General features: G+C 45.8%; 1 protein-coding gene across 3 annotated transcripts in view; it reads left to right on the top strand.

Moving 5' to 3' along the window:
• Window positions 1–17,988, top strand: part of CSMD1 (CUB and Sushi multiple domains 1) — a 1,996,605-nt gene that overhangs the window by 1,584,656 nt on the left and 393,961 nt on the right. For all 3 annotated transcript variants that reach the window (XM_027049973.2, XM_027049974.2, XM_053217751.1), the window contains 2 exons: window positions 15,974–16,156; window positions 17,283–17,609. In XM_027049973.2, the coding sequence (XP_026905774.1) occupies window positions 15,974–16,156; window positions 17,283–17,609 (510 nt within the window). The remainder of the gene's footprint in view (window positions 1–15,973; window positions 16,157–17,282; window positions 17,610–17,988) is intronic.

Below are 17,988 nucleotides of genomic sequence, written 5' to 3'. Positions count from 1 at the left end.
GTGAATCACAACTTACAACTAGAGGTCTGTACCCTTTGACTGCCTTCCCTCCTTCTCCCAGCCGCCCCACCCCTGGCAACCACCAATTTGCTGTTTCTGTGAGGTCAGTTTTATAGGATTCCACTTGTAAGTGAAATTATACAGTGTTGATCTCTGTTTGACTTCCCCCACTTAGCATAATGCCCTCAGGGTTCATCCGTGTTGTGGCAGATAGCAGGATTTCTTTCTTTTTCATCACCGAATGATATTCCATTATATACGCCACAGTTGTAAAAATCATTCATTCATGCACAAATGATTGCAGTGTTTCCATGTCTTGCTTATTATTAAAAAAATAACACTGCGGTGAACATGGGAGGGGGCAGATATCTCTTCAATACAGTGATTTTGTTTCCTTGAGGTCTATGTCCAGAAGTGGGGCTGCTGGACTTATATTGTAGCTTTATTGTTAATTTGGGGGGAAACGTCCATACCATTCTCCACAGCGGCTGCACCAGTTTGCAGTCCGACCAACAGTGCGTGAGGGGTCCCTTTTCCCCACATCCTCGCCAGCATCTGTGTTTCTTGTCTTTCTGATGAAAGCGCTGGTTATGGCGATGTCTCATTGTGGTTCCGATTTGCCTTTTCCTGATAATGAGTGATGTTTGAGTACCTTTTGGGCTACCTGTTGGCCATCTGTATGTCTTCTTTGAAAAAAATGTCTATTCGGGTGATTTGGCCACTTTTCAATTAGGTTATTATGTTTTTAATTTTGTTATCACTATTTCTTTGCTATTCAGTTGTATCGGTTCCTTACGTATTTCGGATATTAACCTCTTACCAGATAAATGATTTGTAAATATTTTCTTTCATTCCATAGGCTGTATTTCCATATAGTTGACCATTTCTTCCACTGCACAGAACCGGTCCTGCTTGATTTTTGCTTTTGCTGCTTATGCAGTTGGTGTCCTATCCAAAGAGTCATTGCCAAGACCCATGTCAAGGAACTTTGTCCCTGTTTTCTTCTGGGCATGTCATGGTTTTTGGTCTTCTTGACTTCAATCCACTTTGAGTTAGTTTTGTGTGTGGTATAAGAGTCCATTTTCATTCTTTTGCGTGTAGATGCTGAGTTTTCACAACACCTTTGTTGAAGAGGCCATCATTTCCTCATTGAATGTTCCTGGCTCCCTTGTAAAATGACTGTAGATACGTGGGTTTATGTCTGGGCCTCTCTATTCTGGTCCGCTGATCTGTATGTCTGCTTTTCCACCAGCACCATACTACTTTTGATCACGAAAACTTGGCAGTGTAGTCTGAAAACAGGAAATGGGATGCCTCCAACATCGTTCTTTCTCAAGATCGCTTTGGCTCTTTGGAATCTTTCGTGGTTACATATACATTTTAGGCTTGTGTGTTCTTCTTTGTATAAAAAAAGAAAGAAAGAAATGCAGCTCTTCTTTGTGTGGGGGTGGTCCAGGAGCTGCCTCAGCCTCACCTCCGAGTTCAAGGTTTTCTTCTCTCTGGATTGTTGCTAGTTGCTCTTCTTTTGGGGGGGGGGGGGGCGGCTGTAGTTGGGACGACTTATGTCACCATCTTGATCACGTCACTCCGGATCAATTGAGTAATCATTTTAAAAATCCAAATAAATATTCGTGTAGTGACCAAGACCTCCGCAACCTGGTGTATCTACCATGTCAAACAGAAATTGTCTGACTTTGTCAAAAAGTAGATTTAGGGAGGGGCGCCTGGGGGGCTCAGTCAGTTAAACATCCGACTCTTGGTTTTGGCTCAGGTCATGATCTCATGGTTCGTGGGTTCCAGCCCTGTGTTTCAGGCTTTGTGCTGACAGCGGAACCTGCTTGGGATTCTCTCTCTCTCTCTCTCTCTCTCTCTCTCTCTCTCTCTTTCTGTCCTCCCCTGCTCACTCTCTCAAAATACATAAATGAACTTAAAAAAATAGATTTAGGGGGATAATACACACCAGTGGGAACAGCACGTGGTATGTTGTAAAACTTTACTCCTGATAAATCATTCGCACTTGGCAATATGGTGTGTTATCTAAGATACTATCATGAAAACATGGAGGTACATTTCCAAATAAAATAGATGCATTTTGTAAGTAAAGAAAACAGTATTTTTATTTTCCATCTATTACTTGTATGTTTTTCCATTTTTTCTTTCCGATCTAGGACAAGGGCTAAAACATGATTATACTTCATAAAAGGATCCAGGGGATATTAAAACTCTTATGGGGGTGCCTGGTGGCTCAGTCCATTAAGCATCCAACTTAGGCTCAGGTCATAATCTCACAGTCCCTGAGATCAAGCCCCGTGTCAGGCTCTGTGCTGACAGTGTGGATCCTGCTTGGGATTCTCTGTTTCCCTCTCTCTCTGCCCCTCTCCCCACTCACACTATTCCCCTCCTCCCCCCCCCCCAATAAATAAACATTAAAAAAATTAAAAATAAACCTTCTCCTTATGAACACAGCTTATACTTATCCATGAATGCATCATTATTATTTTTACTACAAAATTATTTTGTCTTTACATATAAATAAAACCCACCTACCCCATCCTGGATCCTAGGTCAGTTAGGAGTTGGAAATTATTTCATGAATGAGCAAATACATCTGAAATATGGTGAGAGTTACAAGTATAGAAACAAAAGCATATAAAAAAACATGTATAAATATAAACCTCTATGACATTCATTAAGAAAAATTTCAAGGAGGGGCACCTGGCTGGCTCATCTGGTAGAGCATGTGACTCTTGATCTCAGGGCAGTTAAGTTCAAGCTTCGTGTTGGGTGTAGAGGTTACTTAAAAGTAGAATCTTTAAAAACATTAAAAAAATAAAATAACTTTGAAGAGCATGTACTGTGCATTGGTCACTTGACTAGCTGCTGGAGATTGAGCAGTCGGTAAAGTAGACCCTTGTGGAGCTTACCGTAAAGCACAAAGGATAAATATAATGCACAGTGACATGTGTTAGAGAAGAGTGAGACGCAGGCAGATCGTGGGATACAAGCTACCAGAGCGCAAGCACGGTTGAAATGAGAATACGGACAGTGAATTGACCTGGGGAGCCGATAGGCAGGGTGGACACAACGTTTACAGTGGGCGTGAAGGATGGAAAGAGAGTACGATCAGAACTTGGAGCCTGGAGGGTGGATCGCAAGGAAGAGAGTAAGGAAAGGTGGCCCAGAGGAGTTAGCGTCCAGATTGTGCCGGGCTTTCTACATGAAAGGACTTTGAATTAAGAATGGAGGTCACCAGAGGCATTTCCGGCAAGTTAGGGCCATCACCGGGTTTGAGGGTTAGAAACATTGTTTTGGCTGCAGCATAGAAAGTGGAATGAAGAGACAGGGTGCAAAATGGTGAGATGGTCATAGAGGCAGCAGTGCTGGGTGGACACAGACAGTCCTGGGTGATGAACAATGAAACACTAACCAAGGAGCCACTCAAACGTGTGGGAGTGTAGTGGATGCTGTAGAACGTGTTTGTGTGGGGTATTTGGGGCCTGGAAGGACAAGTGGCAGAATCCATGAGTGAACTGTGTATGTTCTCTGAGATGGCCCTAAAACAATGTTTTTAGTAAAACTTAAGCTGTGATTAATACGGTTCGTATTTTTTGCTAAGTTCTAAATCTGAGATTTCGGAGTGTCACAAAAATATAAAACCGGAAGGGACATCAACAATCATCCAATCCCGTGGCCTTTGTTTCTCATTAAGGTTAAATAACGTACATAGGGTTTTAAAGCTGGTTTCTACTACAACTGAAACAAAAATATCTTCACCAGGGAAGAGAGTGCATTTAAAAGCTGTTACAGTACTTGCTGTCTTTTGAAACTAAAGAAATCTTGCAGAAACTTTAAAATATTCTTCCGTGGGTTCGAGAACCGTAACATAAAGTGGAAACACATGGAAGGAAACATCCCCATTGCATTAGAAATAGTTGTGATATGTGAACTACTTTTACTCTAAGTGTTTTCAGCATGCGGTGCTCTTCATAACAACAACAAGTAACAAAATTATAATAATGCAGGTGGTACTGGAACCTTTTACACCCCAAGTGAATTCTTGCAATGTATGAAAGGAATAGGGCACAATTCTCATCACTGATAAGAGATTAGTGTTTCTCCGCTCACCGTTCTTCTATGGACCTGACCGAATAACAAGCTGGAGAAATGTGAAGAAAGGATGGAGTTATCCATCTTTGACGGACTAGGGACCAGCATTAGCTGGAAGAAGGATAAGCTGATGGTGAGAGCATTCTGTGAACAGGGGGACCGGGGCAGGGAAACACACCAAGGAAGGTGTGGATCTCTGCGTTTGCCTCTAAAGGAGGTTGTGCAGAAAAGCACAAGTTGATGACCGCCATCCTGAGCACATGGGTCGGGATGCATGGGTGGACCACAGGGACCTCCCTAAGTGACGGGACAGGGTGAAGAACTGGAAAATTCTGAGCAAGAAGACATACATATGTGTCATCCTCATGAGCAAGTTGCTTTTAGGGTGGAAAAAGTAGGTCTTCTGACAGTGTGACAGACAGCAGGGGATGGGCCTCATGGGGAGACAGGGTGTATTTCTGCTACTCAGGATGGAGTTGACCATGTGGAGTGATAACAGTGTGAACCGTGCACTCAGCCTTCCCAGGACTAATGGTCCTTGACCCTCAGGCGGAACTTAGGTGAGTGTTGTTGACAACAGACCAAAGCATAGGCTCCCTTCATCCACCCTAATCAGCAGCACCCCTTCCTGTGCTCTCCTGTGGTAACTTGCTGGTCCAGGACAACCTTCCTTCTCTTAAAAGATGGGGAAGTTAAGGATCAAGCTTGGGCCCTCCAGAGAGCGGGAGGAGAATTAGACACTTGAACTTGGCCAACAGCGAGCACTTGACAACTCCCTCCTGTGTCCTGAGGAACTTGTTGTCACCAGAAGTTCCCAGAAACTCCTTTTTCTTCTTCATGTGTGCTGACTACTCCTTCTCACCCAACTCTGACAATCCCCAACCCACGCCAGACCCCCAGGCTTCCATCGTCACCATCAGCAAGGGCCTTCTTGTCCTCACATGGTCAGAGAACTGGTGGAATAAAAACAAACCAGTTTCCCAGGAACTGTATGCTACTCTAATCAGAGAGTAATTCTCCCTCTGGGCTTCATAAAAATAATTTTTCACCGAATTGCAAACAGTGCTCTCAAGAGTCTTTTTAGGAAACATTTATCAAAGGAGCTTCCTCCTTTTGACGATTTTCAGCATCTGCCAGGGGAGTGATTTCGAAACCGAAGTCAGTTAAGTAGAAAACCTTTGCCAGAGAAAGTAAGAGCGACCGATCTTGACCTAAGGAAGGACGCGTGTACTCTACAATAATTTCACGTCATGGGAACAACAATTTATAGATATCGTGTCTTTTCTTCACACTCGTGTTAGTGTGTCGGGGCTGTCGTAACACACACCACACGTTGGGGGCTTACGTGTACGTCCTCATGGTTGCACGGTTATAAGTCCAACATCACAGTGCCGGCAGCTTTGATGTCCTCTGAGGCCTCTCTTCTCGGCTTTCAGGTGGCTGTCTTCTCCCTGAGTCGTCACAGAGCTTCCTCTCCATGTGTGCCTGGCCCTAGTGTCTCTTCCTCTTCTTAGAAAGACACCAGTCCAGGGGCAGCTGGGTGGCTCAGTCGGTGAAGTGTCCGACTTCGGCTCAGGTCATGATCTCACAGTCCATGAGTTTGAGCCCCACATCAGGCTCTGTGCTGGCAGCTTGGAGCCTGGAGCCTGCTTCCGATTCTGTGTCTCCCTCTCTCTCTGCCCCTGCCCTGCTCATGCTCTGTCTCTCTGTGTTTCAAAAATAAATAAAAACATTAAAAAATAAAAAAAAATTAAAAAAAGAAAGAAGAAAGACACCAGTCCTAGGGAATCGACCTTAGTTACATCTCTAAAGGCTCCACCTCCAAATATGGCCACATTGAGGGTTAGGGCTTCACCATAAATTGTGCGGGGGGAGGGGGGGTGGTATATAATTCATTCCATAACAACTCTGAATAACTATTGATTAACAGTTAATTCACTATGGTATTCCCTGATAATTACCTGCTGTGCTGACATCCTGTGTTGCCAATTTAGGGCAGAGCCGTATCCTTGGGTAAGATGACATTATCGTATAAGATGAAATGTCTAACAAGAACAGATGCCTGAACAGATGATGTGCCAACTCTGAAGAGATGACCTAATAAAGTACCCGTGGGCGGTGCCAAGATCTCCAGAAGCAGTTTGCTATTTGCTCTAATGCACAGATAATTGGATAATCAAGTGCCCAAATGTTGTGCCTAATTGTAGAGCAAAGTTGAAAAAAAGTGGCCCAGACCGTGTTTAGATTATTCATAGCTAAATGCCCATTTCAATCACAAAATAATCTCTGCAAACTGGGCACAAGCCATTGATCTCAGTAGATATAATAGACATAGGATGCTTATCTTTGGTAAAAATTACCTATGGTAAAAATTAATAAGCAATGTGTAGTCAAGGAAGTAATGTCCAATATCTATCTAGGACAGCAGGTATAGGGTACTTATGTCTAACAAGTGTGACTTCCTGTCTCTGAGAAAAACTGGCTGTGAAACATACTTGGAAGAATTAGTGACTTTATATTCCAAGTCTGCTAACTAGAAGCCTGTGGAATGTTCTAAGAAACGGTGCCTTTCATTTCGGTACAGTTAATCTCCTTAGGAAAAAACTTGATAACAGGGCCAGTAATTTACTAAACCTGTTTCGTAGTTTCCAAAATTAAAAATTCTTTTTATTTGGCCCTTGAATATGTACCTCTTTCTCTTCTATATGGACAGCCATCCATATGTGCTTTCAAGCCCAGGAAATTAGAAATCAATTGGAAGTTAGCCAGTGAAAGAGTACCTGTGAATTGCCATCTACTCCAACAAAAGTAGCCTTGGACCCCCCTGATGTTTATGGCAGGATGAAGAAAGAAAAAGAAATCCCCATGGCACCTGGGTGGCTCAGTCAGTTAAGTAACAACTTTGACTCAGGTCATGATCTCAGTTTGTGGGTTCCAGCCCCGTGTCGGGCTCTGTGCTGACAGCTCAGAGCCTGGAGCCCACTTTAGATTCTGTGTCTCCCTCTCTCTCTGCCCCTCCCCCATTCCTGCTCTGTCTCTCTCTCTCTCTCTCTCTCTCTCTCTCTCTCAAAAATAAATAAAAAATTTAAAAAAAGAAAAGAAAAATCCCAAATGGTTTTGATTCATTATATCCTGAAGCACTCTTATTTTTTCTTTTTACGTAATTTGTTATTTTTCTACCTATGTGAAAATCATTTTGATCATAGTCACACTTTGTCTCAGAACACGTTTACTTTTATATTTACTTGCCTTAGTTATTTAACTCCCAACTTATTCCCAAAAGAATTTTTAAAAACTTATTTCTACTTTTTTTCCCCTGAAAACTAAATACAGGGTAGCAGCATAGTTAAACACTGTGCTGGTGAACAGAGCCACACGTATTAGAAAGGATTTTATGTCTGGGAGGTGGTTTTGTTCCCAGTGAGGTGATATTTTTGGTAGGAATTCAACTCAATTTTTAATTTTGCTAACATTCTGTGGCAGACGTTGTGGATTATCTATGAAAATTATCATTTATTAAAAAAAAAAAAAACAAATACCTGACTTTTTTTTTCCCCTACACTGTGGAGTCTAACGTGACGTTTCCTGGATCTTTCAAGGTAGGAATGACCCAGGTGAGTTACAGGGGACAAAGACAAGTGCACCCATAGAGCCTCTGGAAAGTTTTGGGGTATTTTTATTTTTTTGTGTTTTTTGTGCATGTGTTTGTGGTTTTTAAAGAGAAAACCCAGCTCGCTGCCCTTGTGGGAAGCCTGGACTCTCCACCTCCTCCTGCCTTGAGACATGGCAGCCACTTTGCGCCACGAGACCGCACCGCTCACGATGTTGGCCTGTGAGTCCAGGGGGCGGGCGTCTGCAGAGCATGTGGGCTCTCGCCGACCTAACCCATATGCCACTCTGCCCTCCAGCCTCTGGGTGCATGAGGAAAAGGAAATGCTCGTGAGTTCGAGCTAGCGTCCATTGAACCGTTTTGTTCCTCACAGCCGAGGGCAGTCCTCGTCAAATGAGATTCACAATGTTTAGTGACACTAAGTGTCATCCTCTGGCCTGTGAGAAAGAGAGCGTTGTGGCGTGTGAGCTGACCTGGCTGTTTCCGTGCTGGTGTGACTTACGGGTACGTTTATTGCACACGTTGAATCGCTTCCATGTGATTCTTTTTAAGCAGGCATATAGAATAAATCCACTTTGGTGTTTCTCTTTTTGCATCAATCTTGGCTTTAGTCCAAATTAAGGGCTTTTCTTGGGAAACTATTCCAGTTGCCCTTTGATAGCACGCACGCTGTGTGCTTGTTTATGAAATACTTATTACCAGGGGTCAGTCTAAATCAGTCTTTTTTTTTTTTTTTTTTTTTTTTTTGGATTTTCTCTATCTTCGTTCTGGTGTGGACACGCTCGAGGGAAAGGCCCGCTGGGTGAGAGAGGAGGGGGTGAAATTCTGCATGTTCCCTGTCTAGACCCCTGCTAGGTGCTGCGTGCCAGTGGGGTCCCGTGTTTTGTCGTCTTGAAAACTCCAGCCTCTCTCGTCCTTCTGCCTCCAGTCCTGAGGGAGGCCCTGTCCTGCTTGGCAGCTGTCCCTCCTTCTTCCCAGGCTCTGTGTTCGCAGTGCAGCTAAATGCTTCGTTGGGAAACACTAGAATTTGTGAGTGGGAGGGGCGGAGCTCCCCGTGACGCTGGTGTATGGGCAAGTATGGGAACTGCTGATTTCAAGAAACCAGAATGCAGAGGCCACGGTGAGAGAGGGGCCTGCTTAATTTTGCCAGAATTAAGACTGCCTCACTCTTTATTTTTTTTTTTAAATTTTTTTTAACGTTTTATTTATTTTTGAGACAGAGAGAGACAGAGCATGAACGGGGGAGGGGCAGAGAGAGAGGGAGACACAGAATCGGAAGCAGGCTCCAGGCTCCGAGCCATCAGCCCAGAGCGCGACGCGGGGCTCGAACTCACGGATCGTGAGATCGTGACCTGAGCTGAAGTCGGACGCTCAACCGACTGCGCCACCCAGGCGCCCCTGCCTCACTCTTTAAAAATGCAATTGATAATGTCTCAATCTCGAAGCTTCTAGTTAACAGGAAAAACATCGTAATACAGAGGCATCTTTAAAATTATCAGATATTGCATTCTGTGATGATAATACAGGGCCAAATGATGTAAGGATCAGCTTTACCTAAAGTTCTAAAGTTGAAGGGCTTGGGGCATCTGGGTGGCTCAGTCGGTTACGCCCTGACTTGGGCTCAGGTCATGATCTCAAGGCCATGGGTTTGACCCATGCGTGGGGGCTCTGTGCTGGCAGCTCGGAGCCTGGAGCCTGCTTCAGATTCTGTGTCTCCCTCTCTCTCTGTCCCTCCCCTGCTCGTGCTGTCTCTCTCTCTCTCTCTCTGTGTCTCTCAAAAATCAACATTAAGAAAAGAATGTAAAAAAAGAAAAAGAAGGTAGAAGGGCTTTTTCCTTCCTTTTGGACCTGTCACATCCTGAAAACGGGGCCAGTAATGGTGGTGTTGGTCAAGAGGGTGGACATTAACATTGCAAGCAAGTAGAATGTGTCCTGAGCGACATCTCCTTAGCACCCGGGGGAAGGTGGCGGCCACTGGCTCTGGACACAGAGTGTGGGCGGCTCCACTGGGTGCTGCCCTTGGCTGAATTGCTCTGGACCCAGCCCAGCTGCAGCGTCAGCATCTCTGCAGTGGCTCTGAGGCAGCCTTTCTTTCCCATGACCTACAGGGTGAGCACTCGGGGCGAACACGGTTTGCTTTCAGCTGCTTGCTTTGATTTTAAAGACATATGATGCCCAGTACTAACTTGAGAATATCTTTGCCATGACAGATATCTCGCCAGGAGTGTTATGGTGGTCATCCATCCGTCTGTTCAAATTATTGCACTGTAGACTTCTGGAAGATAATTATTTTTCATCCTAGTAGCTTAGCACGTAAGAGGTGCTCCGCTAATAATTTTGGAAGAGTACCAAAGAGACTAATACGTGAGATAAAAGATCTGTGACTTAAACCTCCATTCTCAGTGGGGCACCCTTTCCTGTAACACATGTCGCCCACCAAGTGTATCTAAAGGGGTTGATAGAAGTTAACATCTTCAGGATAATTTAGGATTGGACTTGTTGCCAACAAAGAAGCAAAAATCCATACAGTGGATACCTCTAAGTTGTGTTTTATTTTATGGTGGCGTTTAGGTGCCTTCTCTCCAATATTTATTACAGCATGAAATGTTTCACAATAAATTAGGAAACAACTGGCCGTTTCCTGTAGCTCTCACAGCATGATTATAAGAAAGCGTGATGAAAGAACCATATCCCCGTCAAGGTCTAGAGGTTCTGTGTCGCCTGGTCCTTGACCCGCTCGTTGCTTTTGTGTTTTGCTCCTCTGGCCCTTTATCACCGGACTACAGTCACTCTTGGCGTCTGGCTGTTCCTCAGCCCTGCCTGGTGGATTCCCCACTCAGCCCCGTGCTTTGGTTCTGTCTTCTGTCCATGCAGGGTTCTTCTCTCTTACACTCGCAGACGCATCCTCCCTTCACATCTCTGCTCGAATGTGTGCTTTGCAGAGGGTGTCCCTGGATCCTCCCCCCGAAACAGACCACCACGGTCTGTGTTCCCTCTTACCCCCCGTCCTCTCTTTTCGGAACATTTATCAGTGTCTGACATATTTCATACTATTTGTTTATTTTCTGCTGAGTGCCCGAGCTGCAGTCTTCACAAGATCCATGATTTGGTGCGTTTGCTTGTTTCTTAGACCTTTCAGCTAGAACAGTCCATGTACTGTGCGCCAAGATGTCAGCCACAGACTAAGACATGGGGCAAAGCCTAGTAGCTCTTTGTAGGGAACAAAACAAGTCAGCCGCCTGTCTTATAGCTAGAAGCCTGGTCAGACATCTCAGAAGGTCCGTAAAAGAACAAAACAATACCAGCATCCACTTTGTTTCAGGCACTGATTTTAGTACTGGGAAATACAGAGAAAGGTATGGATTGGTCATCATTCTGGAAAAATTTGCAGTGTGATGGGACAGAAAGACAGGATCGCAACTCAAATCAATCCTGACTGGATTAGTTCTAAAAGGTCTACAAAAAAAAGGACCTAGCAATTCTGGAACAGGGAGCCAGACCTGGGCTGTGGGGATTTGAAGAGGCTTTAATGAGGGCAGTGCCACGAAAGGAGAAGAGGGGGTGTCTTAGATGGGGGTGGGGGACACCAGAACGGAAGGGTGCCCGGCAGCATGAGAGATTCTGGAGTGTTCAGTATGCCTCTGGCCTGAATGTGAGCGTCCTTCACGGAAAGGCAGAAATTTAAGTTGAAGACGCGCACGGTATTTGGGAAATGCACGCTGACTGCATGCTGCTGGGTCTCTTTACGACATACAGGCAGCTGATAGGTGGATGTACCCACAGGTGCACGCCTGTGGGCTGGTTGAGGAGGACAGGACATTCCGTGGAGTGTTGAAGAGAAGATACAGAAGTGAGAGTCAACACCACGGCACCCCGATGTGTCAAAAATACTGTGTAGATAGGGTTTGATAAGGGGCCCTGCGGCAAGGTACTCAGCTGTGTAAAGGAGCCCAGGGGAACTTGGCTGTGACTGGAGCCAGCATTCGTTCCCCTGTGCTTCTGTGCCCTGTGCTGGGGCCATGACAGGTGCATGTGCAAAGATGAGTCATCAGCCAGGCCTCCGTTAGCCGTGCGCCACACCACGTGCAAGTGTCGGAGGGCAGCTGTGCTCTTGTGGGTCAAGAGACTTGCGTTTAATTGAACAAAATTGCCTTTTGTAGATCAGAAACTGCCCAACGACTGACAAGTTCATAGGGTTCAGCTCCGTGTTTCTCATGACCGTTCTCAAAAATTTACCTCTAAGTTACCTGTGCTCGTCTGTTGGCACCGCTCTGTTTTCCAGTATCTGGTCCAGAGTGCTATCCCATTTATGCAGACGTTTTATTCTCTCCAGAAAGACCACACAGGCTTGCCACAGCAAGAGTCCCCCTGCCAGGCTCACTGTCAGTCTTGCTCTTTGGCTCCCATGCCATCTAATGCCCGTATGTTGGTAAAAGCAAAAACGCCCAGATAAATTAAAAGAGCAAATAGCGGGGCGCCTGGGGGCTCAGTCGGTTAAGCGTCCAGCTTGGGTTCAGGTCATGACCTCATGGTTTGGGAGTTGGAGCCCCTCTTCGGGCTCTGTGCTCACAGCGCAGAACCCAGTTCAGATTCTCTATCCCCATCTCTCTCTGCCCCTCCCCACTTCGCGCTTTCTCTCTCAAAAATAAACAAACATTAACAAAGATAAAAGAGAAAATGATGAATCCAATTACTCATTTGTTATGTAAACATTTACAGGTCTAATATACCTAATAAAACACGTTAGAGATGAATGTTAAGTATGTAGTGTCAATAGAATTGTTTTAGGTGAAGTTTTAAAATATCCTTCGAAAATAAATCATAAAATTCAGAAAACTTCATACAGAAAAATTAAAATGAAATAATAGGATGTAGTACTTTTAAAGGTTCTTGTCAAGAAGAAGGAAAACAGGGGCGCCTGGGTGGCTCAGTTGGTTGAGTGACCGACTTCGGCTCAGGTCATGATCTCACGGTTTGTGAGTTTGAGCCCCACATCGGGCTCTGTGCTGACAGCTCAGAGCCTGGAGCCTGCTTTGGATTCTGTGTCTCCTTCTCTCTCTGTCCCTCCCCCACTCATGCTCTGTCTCTCTCTGTCTCAGAAATAAATAAACATTAAAAAAAAAAAGATTAAAAAAAGAAGAAGGAAAACACATCAGTAGGAATGTCATAGAGTCCCCAGTAGAAGGCTGATACTGATAAACAATATCAGAGAAGAAGTAAAGAAATAATCACACCTAATATTTCCTCAAGTTCCGTTTCTAGATTGATAATTTGGAAGAGATATTTTGACCAGCTTTTTTGTTTGTTTTTTTGTTTTTGTTTTGTTTTGTTTTGTTTTTGGTCTGTAGGGACTTCAGTCTTTCGACTGATAACAAACTGTCAGATTCTTTTCCACAAAAGCCTCTCAAGGTCATCTTTGACGTCTTACATTTCGTTATGTATGGAAACAGGTTTCCTGCGGTTGCTATATCAATGTCAACACTGATTATTCATCTTCCATTTGTTCCATAGTTTCACAAAAACTATGTGAAGTAGATGCAGATTCTCAAGGGAAGGCAGTGTGACCTCCAAGGGGAATTTCAAAACCCCATGCGGATTGTGTCACGCTCATTTGGGGGCAAGAGCGGGCTCAGTGTGTTGGGGTCACGCGTGCAGAGTGACCCTCCTCCAGATGAAGCTACACTGGTGTAATCACGGGCCACGACCACACTTCTCCCGTGGCTGAAGAAAAAGTCCTACTAGCGCTCACACCCACTGACCCCACACCACGCTGTCTGGCCACTAATCACTGGTCTCTACGGAGCACCTAGTAAGGACGCGTCTGGACCCACGACGGTCGGCATCTTTGGTGGACGTGAATGACCACAGGACTGTCTTCACCCCAGCAGAAGGGGCACAGTGGCCTTCATCTGCACCCACACCGCGGGTCTAACCACAACCGTGCGGTGTCCTCGCCCTCCACTCAGGAGTTCTTGGAATCAGTTAATGTAGGAAACAGCATTATCCCAACGTGCCATCATTTATTTCCTTGTAAGAAGGAACTGCAGGTTTTGGAACCACAGACGCACAACTGACGTCTGCAAGTCTAAGGTTTGCTCACAATCGTATAATGGCTACCACTTTGAGCCCTATATGCTGGGTATGTTGTGTGAATTCTGTCATTTAACCCCCTCGTCTGTCCTTTGAGGTAGGCAGTGGTCCCTGATGATGCATAAACGAGGCTTTTGAGAGACTCAGTTGCTCATGGTGACCACTCAAAGGCCAGGAGGCCCAGAATCCAGTCTGGCATCCTGACTCCTGACCTCAGGGCTGTGTCCTTTGCCAGGACCAGGGGTGCTCAGTCCCTACCTGACTGAGAGGCCCACGAACTGCAAGCTGGGTTTTGTTATAAACCATTGCTGTGAACTGCCTTTGATTCACGTCGGAAAAAACAACAACAACAACAACAACAACAACAACAACAACAACTTGGTTCAAGGCATCCCGAGTGTTGAATTCAAGTAAACCCACTCGTGGCTCAGTTCAAGTCAAGTCACACGACTTGAATGCCAACGTCTGTCCTTAAGAAAACACGTTCTCTGGGTGATTTCTTTGGCCTGCGTTGCACCCAGGAACACTTCTGTTCCCGTGGATCTGTCACTATAAGGGTCACCTTCTTTACTGGAGAGCCCAGGAGGTTAGCGGAGCACCCTGGACCTGTGTCCCTGCACCTGTTTTTGTTTCCTGCTCTTACGCGTAAGAAAACAGGTGTGACAGTATCCCATATACTGGAAGTCTTGACAGCATTATGATAGTACGGGCTGATTCCACTGCTTTGGTATGCCTGAACTCTCAGAAGTACAGTTTCTCCTCTCGTCACTGGGTGTGTGTATATGTTCCACATAGGGTAGGCACGATCCTCAAGACCATCCAGCAACCCAGTCCTGTGCCATCCTACAGACATCCTCCAAAATTGTGAACTGGATTAGAAAGTAGTTAGATTGCTAATAAAACCTAAATTTGCGTTTGTGCTTGGTCGGTGCAAGAAATTAGAATAAGCCCATGACAAATTTCAGAAGGCAGACCCAGTCGGTGCATTTTGGATGTGTGCGTGGAAACCATCCCTTGCGTCTTGAAATTCGCTTGTCTCCCTCCCTGCGCTCACCAGTCCTGCAGAGAATGTTTACACTTGTATTCAGCTCAGCTCCTATCTCATCCTAAAACCCTGCAACACCTTCTTCCCAGGGCAAAACACACAAAAGCCCAACAGGCTGCTCGGGGTGGGGGGGGGTCCCTCCCTTCCTTTCTAGGGATCGGTGCCTGCTACACTGGGCTGGTATCTCTTTCTTAGAAGGGCTGATTTCAGGCTTCCCTCAGGATGTTTATACCTTCTCTTTCCTCCCCCATCTATTATTGTGTAATCCTTTGAATGTCTCCACTTTGCTTCAAACCCCACCTATTGTGATCTGAAACTCATATACATTTGAAACTTTCATGGTTTCCCTCCATATAATGTGAGCCCCACGAGTGCGAGAATTCTGTCTTGTTTGCTCAGTCACCTCAGTACCTAGAACAGGGCCTGACACATAGTTTGCTCTCAAAAACTACTTCTATGTGAGTAAATAGCCTATTTCATTTAATAGATTCTGTGTAGTTAACACTTAAGACGGAGGTGCGGTTGAAGTCTATGTATACATACTCCTGGTGTGTTTGTGTCCCTATTTCATTACAGTTGTGTTTTCATGAAAAGGGGCTTGATTCTGCCCATTTTCTCTTCATCCAGGGACCATTAATACATTCGCTTTGTTTCATAAACGAGTCTTAAGATTGAGGGAAGGAATATTCAAATGCATTTATTGACTTAAATATTCAGTAGTGAATGAACAATCTTGTATTGTTTACATTAAAAAAAAACCAGACAGATGAAAACATAATACGTGTTTACATTTTAACGGCAGGGTGCAGGAGGCGCGTGGGCCGGAAGAGGCATCTATGTATTAATTGTAGCATTTGCGTCACCAGCATCCGTGTAACTGTTCGTCTCCCTTAGGAGACAGTACATTAAATACCTTTCTCTCAAGTTCATTTAGCCTTTTTACCCCCAGGCTTTTGTAATTAAATGTTGACGAAACGAGCATCCTTTGGAAACTCTTAACAAAAACTACAGATAGACCAGCAGAAGGAACCACTCGCTCCCTTTCTGAATTGCTAACAAATGTTCACTGCATGTGTTTTTTTGTTTTTTTTTGACGGCTCGTTTTCCTCTCCCATTCTCAGAAATCGAAAAGGGAGGATGCGGGGACCCTGGGGTCCCTGCCTACGGGAAGCGGACTGGCAGCAGCTTCCTGCACGGGGACACCCTCACTTTTGAGTGCCAGGCGGCCTTCGAGCTGGTGGGGGAGAGGGTCATCACGTGCCAGCAGAACAACCAGTGGTCGGGGAACAAGCCCAGCTGTGTGTGTGAGTACTGTGCCCTGGGGGGCCGGGCAGGGGCCGGGGCCGGGGACAGAGAGGGCTGCATGCCAGGCAGGGGCAGGGGACAGAGACGGCTGCTGTCAGCATCTCTAGGGAGAGCCTCAGGGACCAGAAGGGGCAGGGGCATTGTCCAGTGCCCACTCCCTCGCTGTCCTCACTCAGGTAAAAGCGACCCGTGACATGGGTACCTCTTCTAGAGCACGTGGAGCCCAGGGCTCTCTGTAGAAAGAACGTTTCGTGCAGGAAAGCTTTGGCTCCCGCCAGGGCTCCCGTGGGTGGCCCGAGTGAGACCTCCCCAGGCACCCGTCTGTATGACTTTGCTAATGCTGCACCAGGGACACATCGCTGGTGAGCCCGGCTGGTGTTCGCTTGGGTTTCGGTCCAAGAACTGCCTGCTCCTCGTAAGTCAAACGTTTGCACTTCATGGCAGTTTAAAAGCAAGATTTATTTGGTAACCAGATGTAGCTTGGCCCGGGCAATGTGGGAATAAACCCAACAGGTGTCCTCCAAAAAGTCACATGTGTACATACATGCATGTGTGCATACACGTACGTAAACTGGTTTCAGGTACACACCCTTAAGAGACAAATGTCCCAAGAGATTTTTATATTATCCACCCGAACCATTGGACTGCTCCTCGGAGTTGTTACTTATTAACTGTACCCGTAACTGATAAACAATAAATAACCTGAGAAATTGCACTTTAAAGGCAAACATAAAATGTAAAGAGAAAGGTCGTCCTAGAAGACTAAATAGCACGGATACTATTTTCCGGAAATTGTGCCTGTGACACAGACATGCCTTTTCATATGACCGTTTGCTCCTCTGAAGGCAGAAAGCTTTAACTAGAAATTCTAATATTTGCCCCAAGTGTCCGTGAAGTCGGGGAGGATGATCTCTGCGTCAAGCCTCCGCCCATCATTTGGCTCTGGTGGTGGTGCGTCCAAAGGGATCCTGTCTTTCCGACTCAGGGGAAGAGGGAGTGTTCAGGTTCAGAATTGCCAGTTGAACAGTCGGACGCTGCCGGCCCTGCGTCCACAGCAACCAGCTGCAGGTGCCCCTTATTGGGATCTGTGCAGACCTGTTTGAAAGTACGCTTGTGTCTTCCCAGTCTCGTGTTTCTTCAACTTCACTGCGTCGTCGGGGATTATCCTGTCCCCCAATTATCCGGAGGAATACGGCAACAACATGAACTGCGTTTGGTTGATCATCTCTGAACCCGGGAGCAGGATCCACCTCATTTTCAACGATTTTGACGTGGAGCCTCAGTTTGACTTCCTGGCGATCAAAGACGATGGGATTTCTGACCTAACAGTCCTCGGCACTTTCTCGGGCCACGAGGTGCCCTCCCAGCTGGCCAGCAGCGGGCACATTGTCCGCTTGGAATTTCAGTCTGACCACTCCACCACCGGCAGGGGGTTCAACATCACTTACACCAGTAAGCCTGCTGCCACCCGCCCCACCCCCACGTGTCCGGGCCCCCTGACCACACGTGTCCAGGCCGACTCTTCAGAGGCTTTACAGTGATACGTAGCATAGTGACAGGACTGAACTTCCCTCTCTTCCTTCCTTCTTTCCATCCCTGCATCCATCCATCCATCCACCCATGCATCATCCTCCATGCAAAAACTACTGTAGCAAACGGATTGAGCCATTTGGGGTCAGGAGCTGTGGATTAGAACACCAATACTTGGTGTACTTAGTGAATTTTGGTTAGACACCTTTTTTCTTTCTTTTTTTTGTCTCAGGGCCCTCATTTGCAAACCAGATTGTATTTAAGAACATCTACTTAAATGCGTTGTTAAGTGAATAAAGTA

Source organism: Acinonyx jubatus, chromosome B1 (assembly GCF_027475565.1).
Source record: "Acinonyx jubatus isolate Ajub_Pintada_27869175 chromosome B1, VMU_Ajub_asm_v1.0, whole genome shotgun sequence".
Taxonomy (NCBI): Eukaryota; Metazoa; Chordata; class Mammalia; order Carnivora; family Felidae; genus Acinonyx; species Acinonyx jubatus.
The sequence above is the reverse complement of the archived record's forward strand: the minus strand, read 5'-3'. Positions and strand labels throughout refer to the sequence as shown.